The 20,139-nt window shown below is 43.9% G+C and overlaps 1 protein-coding gene across 2 annotated transcripts in view; it reads right to left on the bottom strand.

The window, feature by feature from the left end:
• The window catches only part of ANGPT1 (angiopoietin 1), a 409,517-nt gene that overhangs the window by 89,034 nt on the left and 300,344 nt on the right, over positions 1–20,139 (bottom strand). For both annotated transcript variants that reach the window (XM_088450785.1, XM_088450786.1), the window contains exon 5: positions 3,620–3,747. In XM_088450785.1, coding sequence (XP_088306911.1) covers positions 3,620–3,747 — 128 coding nt within the window. The remainder of the gene's footprint in view (positions 1–3,619; positions 3,748–20,139) is intronic.

Below are 20,139 nucleotides of genomic sequence, written 5' to 3'. Positions count from 1 at the left end.
CGAAAGTACCGTGACTAGTGTGCGGAGGGGATTCGCAGGGACAGAGCTTTCTCGCAAGCTCTGTCCCTGCAAGGGATTTGTAGTAAATCCCTGTGATATTGCAATGTGAATTCAGTCGGTAATGTCACACTACAATCTGCATTACCAATGCGGATTGTAGTAAATAGAGCCCTCTGAGAGGCCAGAACAATGTGACAACTGATCTTTACACACACACATTGTTGTTGCTTAGGAAACTTTACAGTGAATGGTCGGGGACCTGATGGCCGCCTAGGCCTCCAGAATCTATGGGAGCTATGACAGTGTGCAATACATTTTAGATCCATTTTTAGCACTCCTTGCTCCTCTTCACGGCACGGAGGGGTAGGCCATGGGCGGAGGAGGAACATGGAGCCAAGGATGGGGAGGCGGCCGCCGCCAGACACAACGGGTACTCTGTCTGAAGGACTTCTATGCAGGGACGTGGTGGAGGGGGAACTAGTTCCCCCTCATTCCTGCCCACTTTAACCCCAGCCCGTATCCAAGTGGTAAGCAATATAGATTGCAAGCTCTGCCAGGGCAGGGACTGATGTGAATAATTAAATATTCTCTGTAAAGCAATATATATATATATATATATATATATATATATATATAAGCAACCTGTAAATAAATAAATAAATAATAAGGGGAATATTTATCAGAATAGGATGTGATACATTTACCAAAATTTGCATTGCGATAATTGAATACGTCGCAAGGCTGTATCAAATATTGCGTGCAGGGACAAAGCTTGCGAGAGAGAGCTCTGTCCTCGCAAAACCAGTCTCCGCACTTCTCGGTATTTTTCACAAAGAATAGCCTGAGAACGTGACCGCGCTTAGGGGCCTGTTCATCAACACTAAAATAACGTTTTTAAGGACATTCTCCTTAAATAACGTTATTTTGGTATTCATGTAGCCATTTAGCACAGGAGATATCACAGATATTTCCTTGCTAAATTCCCTGCGTTAATTTCCACACTCCCCATACATTAGTACATTAGTACATTAGTACATTAGTATGGGGATGTGGAAATTATGGTATTCATCAAATTCCGAAAATTATACATTTTCGGAATTTGATGCAGTTACTATTCGCGACTGTGAGGTGGCGAATAGCAGAATCCACTTACCTGTATCCGCGTGTGCAGGTCCCCCGACGAGTCCCTCCGGCGCTCTGCTCCATCCGCAGGCTCCGGAGGCTGCTCTGTCATGTGTGCTCCCCAGCAGAGCACAAGAAAGTTTAGAAAAAGAAAAAAAAGAAAAATATTTTTTTTCTAATCTGTCATGTGGTCTGCAGGGAAACCACATGACAGACCAGCAGGACGGAGCCGGAGGCTGCTGCGCGGACAGGTAAGTCGGGGGGGGGGGGGAAGGTGAGCGGAGGGGGGGAGGGGGGTGGGGGGGATCGGGGGGGTACGAAACTTAACGCATCAGTAGGCAGTGCTGCGCATGCGCTGGTTTTACAGATGTAACAGCGCATGCGCAGCACTGTTTCCAGATGCGATAAGGTAGTGTAGGCAGGAAAAGTATCTATTTCCCGAAAAGCTGTCATCGCAAAAATGACAGGTTTTCGGAATAGATACTTATGGAGAGGTGGAATGATGAATTCCACCTATAATTAGCTAGAACTCCATGAGAGTTCTAAAGCTAATTATCTCCAGAGAATTTTTACGCTTAATGAATAGGCCCCTTAGAATGTAATTATTCTAAGAAATAAAGTAATACAATGCTAAGAAGTGAGCACATTTAGTGCTACAGTACCTACCTGCCGCTAGTATGAAATCCTGCAAAACATTTCCAATCGGCCCTTTGTTGAAGCCTAGTCTGGTATTTAAACAAGAGCTTCCTGATTATCTGTGCTACTGTTGAGATAACAGATTACCAAAATAAATCTGGAGAAGTTGGCCTGGGAATGTAGACTTGAGCATGTTCGGAAGAGCGACCTGGTCTGGGGCTGAAGTGTTATTCTAGACTGGCGAGTGTTTTCATCTCGCACATGGAGGATTTAACGTCTCAAGGCTCTACTGTATTTCGTCCTCATTCCTCAGTTTACAATTTGGGAATTAGTCCAGGAGGAATAAGGAAAGAGCTGTGTGGCACACAGATATAAGGAATAGCAGTGAGTGATTTAGATATTTGGAAGCCATCCTTTGCTGTGTTTCCTACCATCAATACATAAAGTTGTGCAGTTGCGTGATTTACAATCTAGGCTAGCTGCGCCTAAGAAGTTGCGTGCTCTACAAACGCCGGTAAATCTAACCTGCACAACACACACTTTGCTGTAATCCTGGTGCCCCGGGACACTTCTTCTGACCATATTAAATAAACTAAAATAACTGTTAATAAAATAAAGAATGCACAGTAGCAATGCAGTCAGACCAGCAGACTAAATGTGATCCGGGCTTAGTAAATGTTATTGGAAAAACAACATCGTCTTTGAAATTTGAGATCAGAAAAGATGACATTTATATAAATGGACCAAATATTACACTGATTTGCAAATATATGTAAAAATATAAATAACTAGGCCGTAACTCAGATGTGCAAACAAAGCTGCTCGTAGCAGTGGTAAGGTGGTAGGGGGCCATCGCTTCTAACGTTCAAACCTTCCCTAGAACTAACTTAGAGTAACATAGATTTTTAAATGAAAGTAAATATTATATATAATTTTTAACAGAAACTAAACTCAAAAATTAAACATTTTTGTGCAGTATTCATTGTCGGCGGTGTATTTAAAAAGCAATGCGGAAAGTGGCACAAATAATCAGACGCTTTTTGCTTTGCAATTCGCCACATTTATATATTTTGAAATGCTGCCGGGGCAGTCTGGATTGTAGAGATGCATAGGTGCCCATACACGGTGCGATATCGCAGCCCATCCGACGGATTGGTACAATATCCCTGCTATATCGTACCGTGTGTGGGCATGACATCGGCCGGTGCGCGCCCCCTTGGGGCTCGTACATCGCACCTCCAGATCTTACTGCGTGCTCACTTGATCTGGGGATTCGATGTGCGATCCCCATGCAGCGCTATGCGGGTGGGGGAGGGGAGTGCTGGTATAACAGGCGGTCGGCCACCCAATTCTCTTTAATAAGAGCTAGCATAGCATAAGAGGTATTCATGATCCTCATACCCTGCCCAAATCACTTAATATGTGCAGAATTCAGACAGTGAAATTGATCACCATGATGGCACGCAATGTTACCCATAGCAACGCTGTCATAGAGACTACATAATAAGAGGATATATGACATCAAAGTGGGAGGACAATGCAAGGAGTAATGCAAAATAGGGATTCTTATTCACCTGCAGACTTCATCTAGAGCCCTGTTAAATTCGGTATCTACAAGACTGATCATTACGTACATTACCCTGATCTCTGACCCTGAATGTTATACCACACTGCGTCACTAGATACATAAAGCACTTAAGTCTTGTTTCCCTAAACCTAAGCATGCGACCCAACCGGCATGTTTTTTCACCAAACAAAAGGAACATGGGTGACTGTTTTGAGATGGGTGTTGGTAAAATGTGGATGTGGGTAAGTGGTTTAGGGGAATGGTCTTTTATAGGTGCTTGCTGAATGCATTTACCTTTTTAGGTTCCGATACATTATTAATATATATTGTATAGACGCCACTTTTGTTAAACCCGGCGTGTAACAGATCTGCGCAGTCTCTGAAAGGTTTTTCTTCTTCCCTTTTTGGATTCTTTATGGTAACTGCAAAAACAAAAAAGAAAAAGGAAAGGAAACATTTTTTAAAATTTGTGACAAACCAAAAAATAAAAAACACTTTTAATGACTGTTCCAAACATAGACTCATGGGCTCGATGCAATTCAATGCAAACTGAATAGCACCAGGAAGGAGCTCCCAGAGCTATTCAATTTAGAGCGCTGTTTTGTCAGGGACCCCTCACGCAGTAAACATGGTGTTTAATAGTGAGAACGGGCATTCTCCGACTAAACTGCACGGCATGATGCTGTTTCTGGCATCGCGCCTGTATTTTTGTCGGATTTCTGCTCGCACCCCAGGAGGGGTGCGAGAAGAAATCCCGAATAGCACTCTGAATTTACTAGCTCCAGTATCTCCTTCCTGGCGCTATTCAATACGCATTGAATTGGATCGAGCCCATAGATAGATGAGTAAAAATGAAAAACTGATTTATGTTCACTTTGTAATTTTTCATTATTATATGGTGACTTGATGCTTAGGGCCCATTTAAGGGACTGTGATTAATTTAGGCATATATTAATATGGAGGGTTTAATTATTTGTATTTTTGAAACTCGGGGGCCCATTTCTAAAAAAGTTTTATCATACGCAACAAGATACATGGTGCTCCAGCCAATCAGCTCCCAACTGTCATTTCTCAAACAGGTGACAGTTGGGGGCTGATTGGCTGGAGCACCATTATCCTACGCAATGAGCTTTAAAACTTGCTGCGTGTGATAAAACCTGTTGATAAATAAGGCCCCTTAATATGAATTTGTGATATTACTGAGTCATGTATAGATTAATTTGAAGAGGTCGCCTTTTATTTGACATTTGCATTCATTTGGGGTCTGCTGAAAATATTTAAATTTCGCTTACAGCTCTTGGCCCCTCATAAGTCACCAACAGGCTTCCCCTCTTTGTGAAGCCAGAAGCTCTGCAAAAATTACTTTACAGATATTTATACGACTTACAGATGTGACTTGGAGTGTTGTAAAGTCAGAAAAGGGTTTCAGCCATATTACAGCGTCACTGCTACAAAGCGACTTCCTTCATTCTGACTCACAAAGAAAATATGTCTACAGACCATGGAGATCTAGGAACCGTGCAACCACATGTAAGCATATGTTCCATATAATGGGCAAATCTTTGCAAGTGTGATATATTATTATTTATTTATTAATAGTTTCTTAAATAGCACAGCATATTCCGTTGCGCTTTACAATTTGAATCAACATTAATTGAACAAGACTGGGTTGTAAAAGACAAACATACATACATAAAAGATATGTAAAAGACAGACATAAAGGTAAGAGGGCCCTGCTCGCTAGCTTGCAATCTATAGGGAATTAGGTGTTGATACACAAGGATAGGTGTTACATATTGCAAATTGGTCCAGCCCGATTGCAGATATTCTTGGTGGGCTGTATAATACAATCACACTGGAAAGTTGGCCTAGGGTCAGGAGGATGTTAAATTGAAGAAAGAGAAGATGTGATAGGTGTTTACTATAAGAAGGGAGTTAGATAGAGAGCTATAAAAGGTTATGTGGGTGGTTCTGGAATCTTATAAGCTTGTCTGAAGAAGTGAGTTTTCAGGGAACGCTTGAATGTTTGGAGACTAGCGGAAAGTCTTATTGTGCGTGGGAGGGTTGGTGCAGCCCGAAAAAAGTGCTGTAATTGTGCATGGGAACAAGTAATGTGTAAGGAGGAGAGACGCAGATCTTGTTCAGAGCAGAGACATCAGGTTGGAAGATATTTTGAGATAAGTGAAGAGATGTATGTTAGTGTGATTTGGTTAATAGCTTTATGTGTGACTGTAAGTATTTTATATTGAATACGGTAGAAGACTGGTAGCCAATGGAGGGACTGACAGAGTGGATCAGCAGACACTGAATGTTTAGTGAGAAAGGTCAGCCTCGCAGCTGCATTCAAAATGGATTGTAGATTGAAGAGTCTGTTTTTGGGAAGACCAGTAAGGAGACTACTGCATTAGTTAATGCGGGAAATAATTAGTGCATGATGGTTTTGCAGTGTCTTTAGATGTATGCAACAGGATTTAGAGACAGATTTAATGTGGGGAACAAAGGAAAGTTAAGAGTGAAGGATGACACCTAAGCAGCGAGCTTGTGGGGGGGGGTTGATTGTCGAGTTGTCAACAGTAATAAAGATATCAGGTTGGTAACAACTATTGGCCGGTGGAAATATAATTAATTCTGTTTTGGATATATTAAGTTTGAGAAATATAAGAAACGGTCCCCCTAATTGTAGTGTGATATTTTTTTTACATCCTATAGGCGACATATTAATGTATTAATCATATAGCCAGAGTGTACCCATGCTTACATAAAATTTCTGTATGGTATGGTAACATTACTTTTGCCCATTAGACAGTGGCTGATATGGCCCTCATCCAAAATATTTGTTCCGAGCAGGGGCACAAAGATGGGGATTGGAGTGGGTACAAATTACCTGGTCACAGGCTGATGTAGGGGCCCAGTGGGGGTTTGTGTCCACCGCCCTCCCCCTCTCCGTGACTTGTCAGCGGCAGCTGCCTGTGTCTCCCCAGCCCGGAACACGCTGTTGTGTGCTAGGGTGCCCCCCTGGATGTCCCCTTGGCTGAGGACACACAGCTACCCCCTGTGGAGCAGCAAATAGTATTCTTTTTTTTTTTTAATGAGGTTTGGCCACACCCCTATACAATAGGTCATGACCCCCGAAAATATCGGGTCCCTGTCACAGCTCTCCACAGCTCTGGACCTGAGCAGTGAGCTTACCTCCTATATTACCTTGCACATGTCGCCCCAGGACCGTAGTTGCACATAATGAAGACTGTTAGACTGTGCATTATGGGCCTGATTCACATATGTCCGTTAAATGCAATCGCAGCTACGATCCCTTACGCAGCTGACGTGTGAAAATATGCTGGCGCATGCAGCTGTCTGAAAATGTATTGAGACGCCCCCTGGCGGCTTTGCAGATCCAAGCAAGTGTGAACAAACATGCCGCCGTGGTCGCGAATCCTTTAATAATAGACCACCTGAGTAACACTATGGTCGCACAGGATGGCCGCAGGAACTGAGACACTGTCACAAAGTTTTCTGCATATGGGATCACAGTAGTATGCTGAGACATGCCTCCAAAATGGCCGCCTCAGAACATGGGCGCGATGTGCCGGCATTTTTGGCACCACTTCCCTTGACCACCCCCATATGGTCCCTGAATGTCAAAAACTTTGCAAAGAAATCCTCACTGCAAGAAGAATCGCTAAGGCAGGGCCTAGGGGCCACGTGCCGCGAGTGCTGGGTTCTAGGGGGCACGACCGCAGTCACCCCGCTGGTGCTAACTAATGGTGCTGGCTGCATTACAGTATGCACAGTTACTATGCATGTGCAGCAGCAGCTGGGAGTCCCAGTCTGCCAGAATGCCGGTGCCGGGCGAGACGATGTCACGCATGACATTCTCCCCACGGGAGAGAGAGGGCAGAGGAGCAGCCCTCAAACACTAGTGTGCTGCAGCCCAAGCCAGCCTGTCTGCCGGACTCTGAGCCCTGCTGCTGGAGGGACACTGGGGGAGGCAATTCACAGGGGGGAATAACGTGTAAGGAGCATTAATGTGTTATAGGGGGCATTAATGTGTCACATGTCTAAGGGGCATTACTGTGGCATAATGTGTTATAAGGAGCATTAATTTGTGGCATAATGTGTAAGGAGCATTACTCTGTGGCATGAAGTGTAATAAGGGGCATTACTTTGTGGAATAATGTGTAATGGGCATTACTGTGTGGCATAATGTGTTATAAGAGGCATTACTGTGTGTGGCATAATGTGCAAGGGACTTTACTGTGCAGCATAATGTGTTATAAGGGGCATTACTGTGTGTGGCATAATGTGCAAGGGACTTTACTGTGCAGCATAATGTGTTATAAGGGGCATTACTGTGTGTGGCATAATGTGCAAGGGGCATTACTGTGTCACAAAACCACACACTCTTTTCAGGAGTGTGTGTGCTCCAGGGCACACAAAAGAACACCCTATTTGTTTTTTTTGTACCTTTTTGAAGAGGGCAGGGGGGTGCAAAATTACTGCCTTGCCCCAGGTAACAAATCCTAGTTTCGGCCCTGGCTGAGGTAGAGTAACATGGTCTGTGTGCAGTGGGATTGCATGCCCAATGCGCACTTGGCCGATAATCGCTCAACTGCACCACATCTAATTCAGGCACAATGTCTTTAACTAAGGACAGATACAGCTACACAAACACTTCTAATATGCAAAAAATTGAGATGCCCCAATAAGTATTTCATTATGGGCCTAATCTCACAATACAACATGCAAAGACAGGAAACTATTGCAATAAAATAAAGAGAAGGCTCGCCCTCTTGGTTACACACCTCCCTTTAGATTGCAAGCCCTAAAGGGCAGGGTCCCCTTCCCTTGCTCTCTCCTCCTAACATATACCTGTCACTAGTGTCACGAGGGCATGTAGGGGGGGTTTCTGAGTACACAGAAACCTTGCCTGGTAGACTGGAGATCAGGCACTATCTTCTTAAGCCCCACCCCCTCATGGCAAAATGCCATGATTGGAGCGTCAATCGTGAGGAGGCAGAGCCAATATGACGAGATTCCATTAGAATCTCATCATTTCGCTCCGCCCCCACCAGATTGAGCCACGAATCGTGGCATTTTATCGCTAGGGGGAGGGGGCCTTATAACATGGTGCCAGCCTGCCAGGTCCCATCCTCATCACAGGTCTACAACCCGCAGCCGCTGCAAGGTGTGTAATGTATGTGTGACATACAGTAGGTGTGGGTGTAAGGTATGTGTGACATATGTATGTGTGTGTATATATATATATATATATATATACTCGTATGTATGTTAGTGTTTCTCTATGTGTGTGTATGTAATATATATATATATATATATATATATACAGTATATATGTGTGTGGAAGCCCCCTTGTAAAAATCCTGAGTTTGCCCCTGAGTGTGCTCTCCCATCAGCCACTTTTTGGGCACAGGATCAGTGATTGCTGATTTACTTCCTACTTCTCCTCCCATAGGGGACTATTCATCAACACTAAAACACTAAAATAACGTTTTTAAGGACATTTTCCTTAATTAACGTTATTTTAGTATTCATGAAGAGACTTAACACAGATCCCTCTGTGTTCATTTCCACACTCCCCATACATTAGTACATTAGTATGGGGATATGGAAATTATGGTATTCATCAAATTCCGAAAATTATGTATTTTCGGAATTTGATGGAGTTACTAACCGCCACTGTGAGGTGGTGAATAGCTGGTGACACTTACCTGTGTCAGCGTGTGCAGGTCCCCCGGCGTCCCCCCCTGGCGCTCTGGTCCGTCCTCTGGCTCCGGTGGCTGTTCTGACAAGTGTTCTCCCAGTAGAACACAATAAAGTTTTTTCTAAACTGTACAGTGTGCTGCTGGGAGAACACGTGTCAGAGCAGCCACCAGAGCTGGAGACGCTGCAGCGGGCAGGTAAGTGCGGGACGGGGGGAGGTATGTGGAGGGGAAAGGGGAGGGGAGGGGAGGTGAGGGGGACACAAAATTACCGCACCTGTAGGTAGTGCTGTGCATGCGCTGGTTTTACAGCACGGATTCCAGCTGCGGTAAGTTAGTGTAGAGAGGGAAAAGTATTTATTTCCTGAAAAGCTGTCATCGCAAAAATGACAGCTTTTCGGAATAGATAGTTATGGGGAGGAGGAATGATGAATCCTCCGGTAATTAGGTAGAACTCCATGCCAGCTCTACACCTAATTACCTCCATCGATTTTTTTAGTTATGATGAACAGGCCCCATAGTGAGATTTCATTATGTGTTTTTTTTATGCCCATAATGAGTTGTTTTACCTAGGGGTGTAGCTAAAACTTTACAGGCCCCATAGCAAATTTTTGAAGGTCCGGCCTCCCTCCGTAGCTACAATGGTGCGGTAGGTGGTAGCGGCATACTTGCCAACTCTCCCTCATTGTCAGGGAGACTCCCTGAAATAGCAGCAATCTCCCTGTCTCCCTGAAGAGTCCAACAATCTCCCTTATTATTACCCCCATTATGTAGCTGTTATATACAAAGAAAACAGAGATAAATACATTCAAATGGGATCATTAGTATCATTTTATACCTGACTTACATTTGGATATAAGTCAGGTATATGACACGCCTCTCAGATGTATGACACGCCTCTCAGATGTATGACACGCCTCTCAGATATATGACACGCCTCTCAGATGTATGACACGCCTCTCAGATGTAGCAGTACACGCCCCTCAGATGTAGCAGTACACGCCCCTCAGATGTATGACACGCCTCTCAGATGTAGCAGTACACGCCCACTTTACCGCCACGCTCATAGGTGCTGCTTTCACAATCAGGGGCGCCGAGAGGGACGGGGGGGTGGGTACCATTTACCCGGGCCCGGGCTTCCAGAGGGGCCCGGAGGGGGCCTGGATCCGGCGCCACCCCCCCCTCCCTCCTCACTATCTCCCAGCAGCCCAGCACGATGCAGTGGGAGATTGCTGTGGCTGCTGCTTAGCAGCCGCGAGCAATCTCCTATGCCTGAGGGGGGGAGCTATCATACTGATTGCGCCCCCCCTGCCTTTACGTCGGGCTGAGGGGCTCACAGCGCCCCCTCCCCAGCGCGTGGCACTGCAAATGTATGTGTTTTATTTTTCTTCGAGGAGGCTTGGCCACACCTCCCGCGATTAGACCACGCCCCCTCTTTACCGGGGCCCCGCGGCGCTCTCAACGGCCCTGTTCACAATCTCCCTGACATTATTTTTAAAAAGTAGGCAAGTATGGGTTACGGTGAGCAATGCAGGTTATAGTCCTCACAGCAGATGACTTAACAAGGTGATGATTTATAGACCAGGTAGAAACAGGAACAGGTAGACACAGGGTTAATAGCAGGGACAGGTTATCCGGTTGCAGCTAGGAGCGTTTGTAGGGTTTGCTGTGCGTTGTAGTTCGTCGGGTATGCACACTCCCTGTACTGCTTAGAGGCAGTGGTGGCAGCCGGATATATTAATATAGGGGCACATCCAATGGTGCGATGGAAAGGAGAAGGACAGCAACTTGGGAAGACACTGGGAAAGCTGCGGTGCAGGTCGGAGGTCGAACTTCCAGCAGCAGCCACTCCAGGTCCTAGTGCCCGGCAGCTTGCCTTAATAAACAGATGACTCGCAGAGCGCTAGGGAGAGAGTCACGTGCCTCATAGCAGCTGCACCCTCTGCACCTACAGCAGCTCTGCCTTTGGCACTACCCTTCCCCTCTCTTCCCCATTCACTCTGTGTCTGTATTACTTTGTTATGTATCATTGTACAATTGTTTAGTCACCCCTGTACGGCCCTGCAGTCACCCTGTGCAGCCATATGAGTAATATATAACAATAATAATACTGATTGGATAACTTGCAGTGTGTACATTTTAAATCCTTCACAGCCTACGACGAAACAGTTATGGAAAATTGAGAACACGTGTTTGGCCTTGTCCAGCATAATGTTACAAGTGAGGAATCTGTAAGACATAAGGGACGCCCCGTATAGCTCAGAGCCCTGTGAAATATACAGTACAGAGTTATCTTTTTTCCTTTACTGATAACACATGTTAGTAAAGATGGCTTACGTTGGAATGACCAGAATTATTTCTGAACACTATGGGCCGTATTTAATCAGTTTTGCGTACCCGATAAAGTTTCGCCTGCCGGACTTTTCGCCCGCCCCGCATATTTTAGCCGCGGAAACTTATTGTGCGCGCACCCGCTATTCGCCCTATTCAGTTCCAAAGGACACGAAAACGGTGACACGCGAAGTCAGAACAGGCGGCGGTGACAGAATCAGGGAAATCAGCCTGAACCCCCCAAAAAGATGCAGAAACATTGGGGATCAATGTAATAGTGCCCGATTAGTCTTAATAAAAGTATTTGGGGTGCACAAGTTCGCACAATTGCTTCCAATTAGCGTCTTTGCACAAGTGGTGAAGAATGGCATAACGCAGTATATTTTGGAGAAAATAAGTAGTCCTGGGAATTTGGGGGTACCTGAAAATGGGTGCTAGCATCTTTTAATGTCTCTAAAGTGAAGTTTTAAAAAAAGTGAAATTCCTCCCTCATAAAAGCACCTGCAATCCCAAAAACACTTGGCCCCTTCTTAGAGCACCCCTAGAACCTTATTTCGCTAGTCTGCGAACTTGTCCCCCCACTTTGTTCTTTTTCGCCGCCAAATTCTAAGTACTTTTTAGGGGTGTTCCTTTTTTTTTAGTGATTTTTTGACGTAATTGCTCTTTGGGAGGCTGTCCTTAGGATTCTGAGTGGTTTCCCCACCTTTGCACCCCAAAATAAAAAAAATGTGTACTTCTTTTCTACTGCTATTCAGAGGCGAATCTTTATCGCCTATTACATTGCATTAACTTCAGCGTACAAGAAAAGTGGATGGAATCGAATACAGAGATAAGTTTCCGAAAGGCGAAAAGTTGCAATCGGTGATACTTTTTCACGGATCTCAGCTTTTCGCGTCTAATTGAATACGGCCCTATGTTGGTGAAGTGAGCAGACCTTGGGAAGAGAGGGTCTCATTCAGACCCACTCGCGAGCGCAGCACGCTCGCAAGCGGGTCGATGGTACCCAAATGCGCATGCGCACGACGCAGGCTGCTCCGTCGTGTGCATGCGCGAGACCTGGCAAGCGACGGGGAAGCCGTCGCTCGGGGTCTCGCACCAAAGGGGGCGTGCTGTCGATGGTGAGTGACAGCACACCCCCTTTGGTGGGCGTGCCGAGGCGTGGCTGCCCAGACGGAGGCGTTCCCATGGGAACGCCTACCGTCTGGGTCCGGCACCACTGACATCACTAGTGATGTCAGTGGGAGTGATTTTTGGCTCTGATAGAGCCACAATCACTCCAGGGCTTGCGGCAGCGAGACCCTACCGCAGGGTCTCGTCGAAAGCCCGATGGTCGCGATGGTCTTGACCATCGCAACCATCATCATGGACGCTCGCATAAGCTGTGGGTGGTAACCCACAGCTATGCGAGCGTCCAGGAGGACGCGCCAAAAAAAAAAAAAACACGCCCTGATTCAGAGCGGGCGCTCATTCAGAGCGTCCGGCTCTGAATCAGGCCCAGAGTACGTACAGTTCATTTAACACTGTTGGTTTCCATAGAACAGTCAGCAAGCAACATCTGTGGTTCCTGTTTAATAGATTTCACTATTTGTAGCTCTGGGGAGAAGCATGGGCATAATTTATCACATGGGCATAATTTATCACATGGGCATAATTTATCACATATGTGTCTCTATAATGGGTGCAGGGTGTGTGTGCATAAGGGCCCTTATGTATGTGCAGGAGGACCCACAACACCCAGAGATTATATTAACCTGTGTAAATGTGCAGGTGACAGTGTGTGTGTGGGGTGGGCGCAGCAAGAAGACTATACACAGCAGTGGCGTAAATTCATCCCAGACGCCCGGAGACGTTATAATTTGGTGCCCCCCCCTCTTCACAGCTGCTGAGACTATAATGTAGCAATTCGTATGCAGACAGGCTATAGATAGACGGAGGCAGCAGCTGGAGGTCTGACACGGACCTCTCCCCTAGTGTATGGTGGCTTCTCAGGTGCCGGGAAGGGGTGCCATGTATTGGGCGGCCATGACAGTACATTCCGGGTACATAGTTACATCCCTAAGTGTGGTGAATATGTTGTGGACAATGGAGGAGGTGCCCCTTCAGAGCTGACGCCTGGCGGCAGGCGCCTCCACTGTCTCCCATAGTTCTGCCCTGATACACATGTCTCCTCCTCTCTTAAACCACCCGTCACCATCTTGGATCTCCCTATTGATGAGGAACCAACAGAGCTGAGTCTCCTCTGGCTGTCTGCACTGATAGCCCCCTCTCTTTTCTCTGTATGTGTGTATGCAAAGTACACTTGAAGGTAGAGACTCCTTCTGCCTGGAACTAGGACCCCCACTATCTGCCCCTAGGTGATTTTAATCAGTACAGGTTCCTTCATTGCCGTCTACATATTACAATGGGCACTGTTATAGGTAAGTCCTTGATAAATGCACATTATGTGTCAGTATTAGGGATATTAGGGAACCACCTGGTGAGCTTCAACTTGACATGGTGGATGGGAAAACATTTTTGGACAAACATATGCTAATAATCTCATTTATACTCCACGTTGAATGTAGAGTCTATCATACATGTTTTGAGTATCACTATTTTTAGTGCTTGGAGTGCGCACCTGCATTTTCTTTTTCCTGCATGGCACTACAAGTCTCAGCATGTCGGCGCCTCAGTCCAAGACTCCTCCCCTTACTTTCATATGTTGACACTATGGGCCTGATCCAGTACGGATTGCAATAACGACTACACACGCAGTCTCACTGCGATCCTTATTGAATTAGCCCCTTTGTCAGCTGCTCTATACACGCCGGATATTACAGGGCTGGCAATAGGGGAGATTTGGGACCAGCTCCGTTGAGTAACATTTAGTACTTGAATAATAAAATCACATATTTATAGACACTTTATTGTCAACCTACTTTACATAACATACATTTACCATACACATCCCTATAATTAGGAAAATTAGCTGACTAATTTCTGGAGGGGGGGGGGGGGTGTCGGTTACAGTAACATTGGGAAGAATCATGGAAACACATTTTTGGCCGCATTTTCTCTTTAGTACATCCTGTCCAGGCCGTGATACTGCCACTCACAGGCAGATATATCATCCCCCCACACTGGTGCAGCATGGCAGACTCTCTCTGTCCCTGTCTCAGGGGACCCTCCAGCGGTAAGCAGCCTATCATCCTGCTGATATTTGGCTAGCTGGAGTTGTCCACCAATCAAAGGGAGCTGACAGCGCAGAGACACTGAGACAGAGGGGTCTATTTACTAAGCCTTGGATGGAGATAATGGGAACGGTGATACGGTGCCAGCCAATTAGCTCCTACCGTCATGTCACAGGATGTGTTTGAAAAATGGCAGTTAGGAGCTGGTTGGCTGGTACCTTATCACCGTTCCTTTATCTCCATCCAAGGCTTAGTAAATAGACCCCAGAGAGCGGAAATCTGTGGGGAGAGAACACACAGTGACAGCGACAAAATGCGGAGGACGTAGGAGTCGGCGGGCAGTTTTCTTCAGAAAATGGTGGTCCTGCGGATAAATACAAATTGTTCTCAATCTGGAACCAATATGTCACAAATGTCTGCATAGGCCAGCATAACTTTACACAATACAGGGCAGAATAGGCAGACTTTATACATATATATAAAATGGGCGACATCAGCGCTGGAGAACCGGCCCCCTCGGGCACCGTGCCAAAATCTTGGCAATATTCTACGCATGCGACATGTTTCCAATTACATGGCCGCCAGCTAACTCTCCTTATTATCCGTACCCGGTGTGTGTCTCAACATGCTCATGTCCAATTGGCCTGGCGGTATTTCCAAACACCGGGAATGTGGGTTTGATTATGTTAAATGGAAATTAGGCAAATTTGCTGATATAAGAGATTGTGAATGTTTTCATGTTTGTAAATTATGGAACCATAACAAATAAAACAAATAAGCAATCAGTATAAGATTCAGTAAAGTATTAATCCCACAATGTTATTTTTCAGTGATCTACATTACTGTGGCAGTAAGATGAAGATAATTTGTTATTTCCACGTATTTCTAACTATTTATTTTATGGAATACACTGAAATGTAATTGTCTGTTTCCTCAATTATAAATATCCCTTAATGTATAAATCAAATTCACAGGGCTATTTGCAAGTTAATAGCCATAAATGACCCCCTCCCCCCCTAATTATATCTGCCCTTTAATTAGAAGGCCAAGAAAATAACAATTATGTTGCAATTGATAATTTGCAACATTTCCAAATAATACTAAAAGATGACATGATACGCTAAATAAATTAAAGTAACATTACTAAATGATGGATGAGAGGGAGAAGCATTTTTAACAGTTCTAGAAGAATAGAACATTATTGCACAATACTTCCATCCTGTTTTTTTTCATAGATAGATAGATAGATAGATATGAGAGAGATAGATAGATAGATATGAGATAGATAGATAAATAGGTAGATAGATAAATAGATAGATAGATATGAGATAGATAGATAGATAGATAGGAGATAGATAGATAGATAGATAGATAGATAGATAGATAGATAGATAGATAGATAGATATGAGATAGATAGATATGAGATAGATAGATAGATAGATAGATAGATAGGAGATAGATAGATAGATAGATAGGAGATAGATAGATAGATAGATAGATAGATAGATAGATAGATAGATAGATAGATAGATATGAGATAGATAGATAGATATGAGATAGATAGATAAATAGATAGATAGATAGATATGAAATAGATAGATAGATAGATAGATAGATAGATATGAGATAGATAGATAGATAGATAGATAGATAGATATGAGATAGATAGATAGATAGATAGATAGATAGATATGAGATAGATAGATTGATAGATAGATGGATAGATAGATAGATATGAGATAGATAGATAGATAGATAGATATGAGATAGATAGATATGAGATAGATAGATAAATAGATAGATAGATAGATAGATATGAAATAGATAGATAGATAGATAGATAGATAGATAGATAGATATGAGATAGACAGATAGATAGATATGAGATAGATAGATAGATAATGATATAGATAGATAGATAGATAGATAGATAGATAGATAGATAGATAAATAGATAGATAGATATGAAATAGATAGATAGATAGATAGATATGAGATAGATAGATTGATAGATAGATAGATAGATAGATAGATAGATAGATATGAGATAGATAGATGGATAGATAGATGGATAGATAGATAGATATGAGATAGATAGATAGATAGATAGATAGATAGATATGAAATAGATAGATAGATATGAGATAGATTGATAGATAGGTAGATAGATAGATAGATAGATAGATAGATAGATATGAGATAGATAGATTGATAGATAGATGGATAGATAGATAGATATGAGATAGATAGATAGATAGATAGATAGATAGATATGTACTAACCACCGATGGCTGCACTCACGGACTATCAAAGAAAGGGTCATCCAGACCTTACATCTCTGTTCAACAGTTTCGGTTTATTAAAACCTTCGACAGGAACATCCTGACATAGGTTTTAATCAACCAAAAGTGTTGAACAGAGATGTAAGATCTGGATGACCCTTTCTTTGATAGTCCGTGAGTGCAGCCATCGGTGGTTATTATTGTCTCTAAGGAGTTGGATGTCACCCTGCACAATATAATCACACACAGCTTCTGGGAGAGCCGAGTACTTGGTCTTTTTAATATGTGTATATATATATATATATATATATATATATATATATATATACTATATATATATATATATATATATATATATATATAAAATACAGCACTCAGTGATCCAAATACCTCATTGCCAGCAAAAGCATGTCAAATGCAGAGATGCTGTAACTATAGAGTGATGTCTGAGCGGTACTCAGAGGCTTCAATAATACACAACAACTGTCTTCCTGTGGTCAATGTTTCAATGACGATAATGCTCTGACACTGCAGCGTTGACCACAGGAAGACAGTTGTTGTGTATTATTGAAGCCTCTGAGTGCCGCTCAGACATCACTGTATGTATATATATATATATTAGGCTTAAAGAGGTTTCAGAAAATGTTACTCTTATAGAACTGTAATGAGCATTTTATTATATATATAGTGGCAGCATATTTTGTTGAAATCTAGACATAGTATAAAATAAAGTCCCTGGTAGGCGTCTGTTTGTTCTGCCTAAACCATTAAAGATACTGTACATCGCAGCAATGGACTTTATTTATACCACGTAGAGACTGATACGTATTATCAGGGTACTCCAAAAAAATTTGATGCAATCCCTGTTTACTGATACAACATTTTAACTTTTCCCTTTTCTTTACCGTTCCTATTTTATTTATGTGAAAAACGATTCCCCGGTAAGAGTCTGCTTCGGTATGACCATAAATAAAGCCCAGGGTCAGACACTTAATGTGGCTGGAGTTGACCTACAAATATGTCCATGTAAATCTGTCTTACGAGCGTTACACATAACGCGTAAGCGCCTTGCGACTCGGCAGTGCCGAGCATCTTTTTGTACTACTTTTTCTCTTAAAATGCGTCTTATTCGTAAAGCAAACTGGACGCCCAAGCAGCTTATACTGTTTAAAATGATACGCGGCATGCCTATATTCCGTGTGCGACTGTGGTTATATCTGCACGCGAAATGCTACGATACAGTGTCAGCGGCTGTAACACTGTAACATACAGTAGCGTTTCGCATGCAGATACAGCCGCATACAGAATATAGGCATGCTGCAAATCATTTTAATCAGCATAAACTTCTTGTGTGTCCTATTCGCATCACATCACTTTGATAATATAATGCACTGTAAGGAAAAAAGTTCTAAAAAAAGACTCTTGGCACTACCGAGTCGCATCACGGCACGGCGCAACTAGAAGGGCTGTTTAACATGTACAGTATGTGGACACATCTGTAAGTGTTGACATCAGGAGGAAAAACGACTAATGTCATCTACAAGCAAATCTTATAAGACCTTGGTTAAATAAGACTATTGCCGTAAATGTAAAATTGCTAAGCCGGGGCGAGTCGCTAGTAACAAATCTAATAACAACCAACCCATTTAACAGATACACAAATAATCAGAAACAATTTATATATCGTTAAAATTTATTTTATTAATTATTATTTTGCTTGAGCTATTAATAAAAAAAAACATTTTGTAATTTTTTGGCTGAAATATACAAATATCACAAATCGGGAGAACCGACTACATTGAAGTTTATCTCATATTTAATCCTGCTGAACATTGCTGTTATATCAGCGTTCTTAGCATACAGTAATACAGTACCATGTCATTTCTAAAGTCATTTTGGATCATTTAAATGCCCTGCAAACAGCAGGTGCCTGAGTAAATATACGTATGCAGGCCTGTGTATTGAACAGCTTCTCTCCTTGTGTCCACACTGAACTATGAAACTGAGGGCCTGATTTAGACCCGGTCGCAAGCTCTGAGCACTCGCAACCGGGTCGATGGTGGCCCAGAGCGCATGCGCACGACGGAGCCGGCTCCGTCGTGCGCATGCGCGAGACCCGGATAGCGACGGGCAATCCGTCGCTCCGGGTCTCGTACCAAAGGGGGCGTGCTGTCGATGTTGAGTGACAGCACGCTCCCTTTGGTGGGCGGGCTGGGGGGGCGGCTGCCCAGATGGAGGCGTTCCCATGAGAACGCCTACCGTCTGGGGCCGGCCCCACTGACATCACAAGTGATGTCAGTGGGAGTTCTTTCGGCTCTGTTTGAGCCGAAAGCTCTCTGAGGCTTGCGGCCACGAGACCCTACCACAAGGGTCTCGTCGCAAGCCCGATGGTCGCGATGGTCTTGACCATCACGACCATCATCATGGCCACTCGCTATAGCTGTGGGTGGTCACCCACAGCTATGCGAGCGGCCAGGAGGCCGTTCTAAAAAAAAAAAAGACCGGCCCTGATTCAGAGCGAGCGCTCTGTCAGAGCGTCCGGCTCTGAATCAGGACCTGAGATCTGATTACCAGACAGCACCAACAGTTTACTTTAGCCAATAGGCTGCACTGACCATTAGTGTCCGCCATCTGCAAACCTCAGTAGAGTGGAGGACTGAGCAGGCAAGTCGCACTGACCACAAGCCGGAACATGAGAGCGGCGCGGTTCTGCTTCATTTCAGCTTAAGTGGACCTTAAGTGGGAGGCAGGTTTTTATAAACTGAGGAACAATGTTGGTTAAAGCCGTTGTACATGATAAATAAAGTCCACTCGTCAGTAGGAATGTTTGTCTGTGCTCCTGCCAGCATGTTACTTAGCTGTCCAAGCTGACCGGCTGTGTCAGACTCTGCTTAGGGCTCAGTGGTGCACAGCCAAGAGTTTACTATGATAGAATAAAACAACCAGATGACTCTAGAATCTTTATGGATGTGGAAATATCGGGTGATGAATTCAAGAGCTTCACATTTTCTCTCTCGTAAATGTCTCTTATTAAAGCTGCACATTGAATCCTCTGTTAATACACCCTGGGTGGGATGCAGCAACAAGAGAAATGCGGTCAATCCTCCAAAATGCGGGTTTGACCTCATTTCTCATATCGCCAAGCTTCAGAATGTGATGCAATCCGGGGATTGATGCAGTGAGTAACGCCATCTGAAGATGGCTTTACCCTATAGAAGCCTATGGGTCTGAATTGTATCATCATAGCCCCGCTTTCTGCTTTCCAATGCCGGTATTATTGACATTGTAAAGTGGGGACGGGGCCGCGAGG

This window comes from Taudactylus pleione, unplaced genomic scaffold (assembly GCF_031769625.1).
Source record: "Taudactylus pleione unplaced genomic scaffold, aTauple2 ptg000524l, whole genome shotgun sequence".
Taxonomy (NCBI): Eukaryota; Metazoa; Chordata; class Amphibia; order Anura; family Myobatrachidae; genus Taudactylus; species Taudactylus pleione.
The sequence above is the reverse complement of the archived record's forward strand: the minus strand, read 5'-3'. Positions and strand labels throughout refer to the sequence as shown.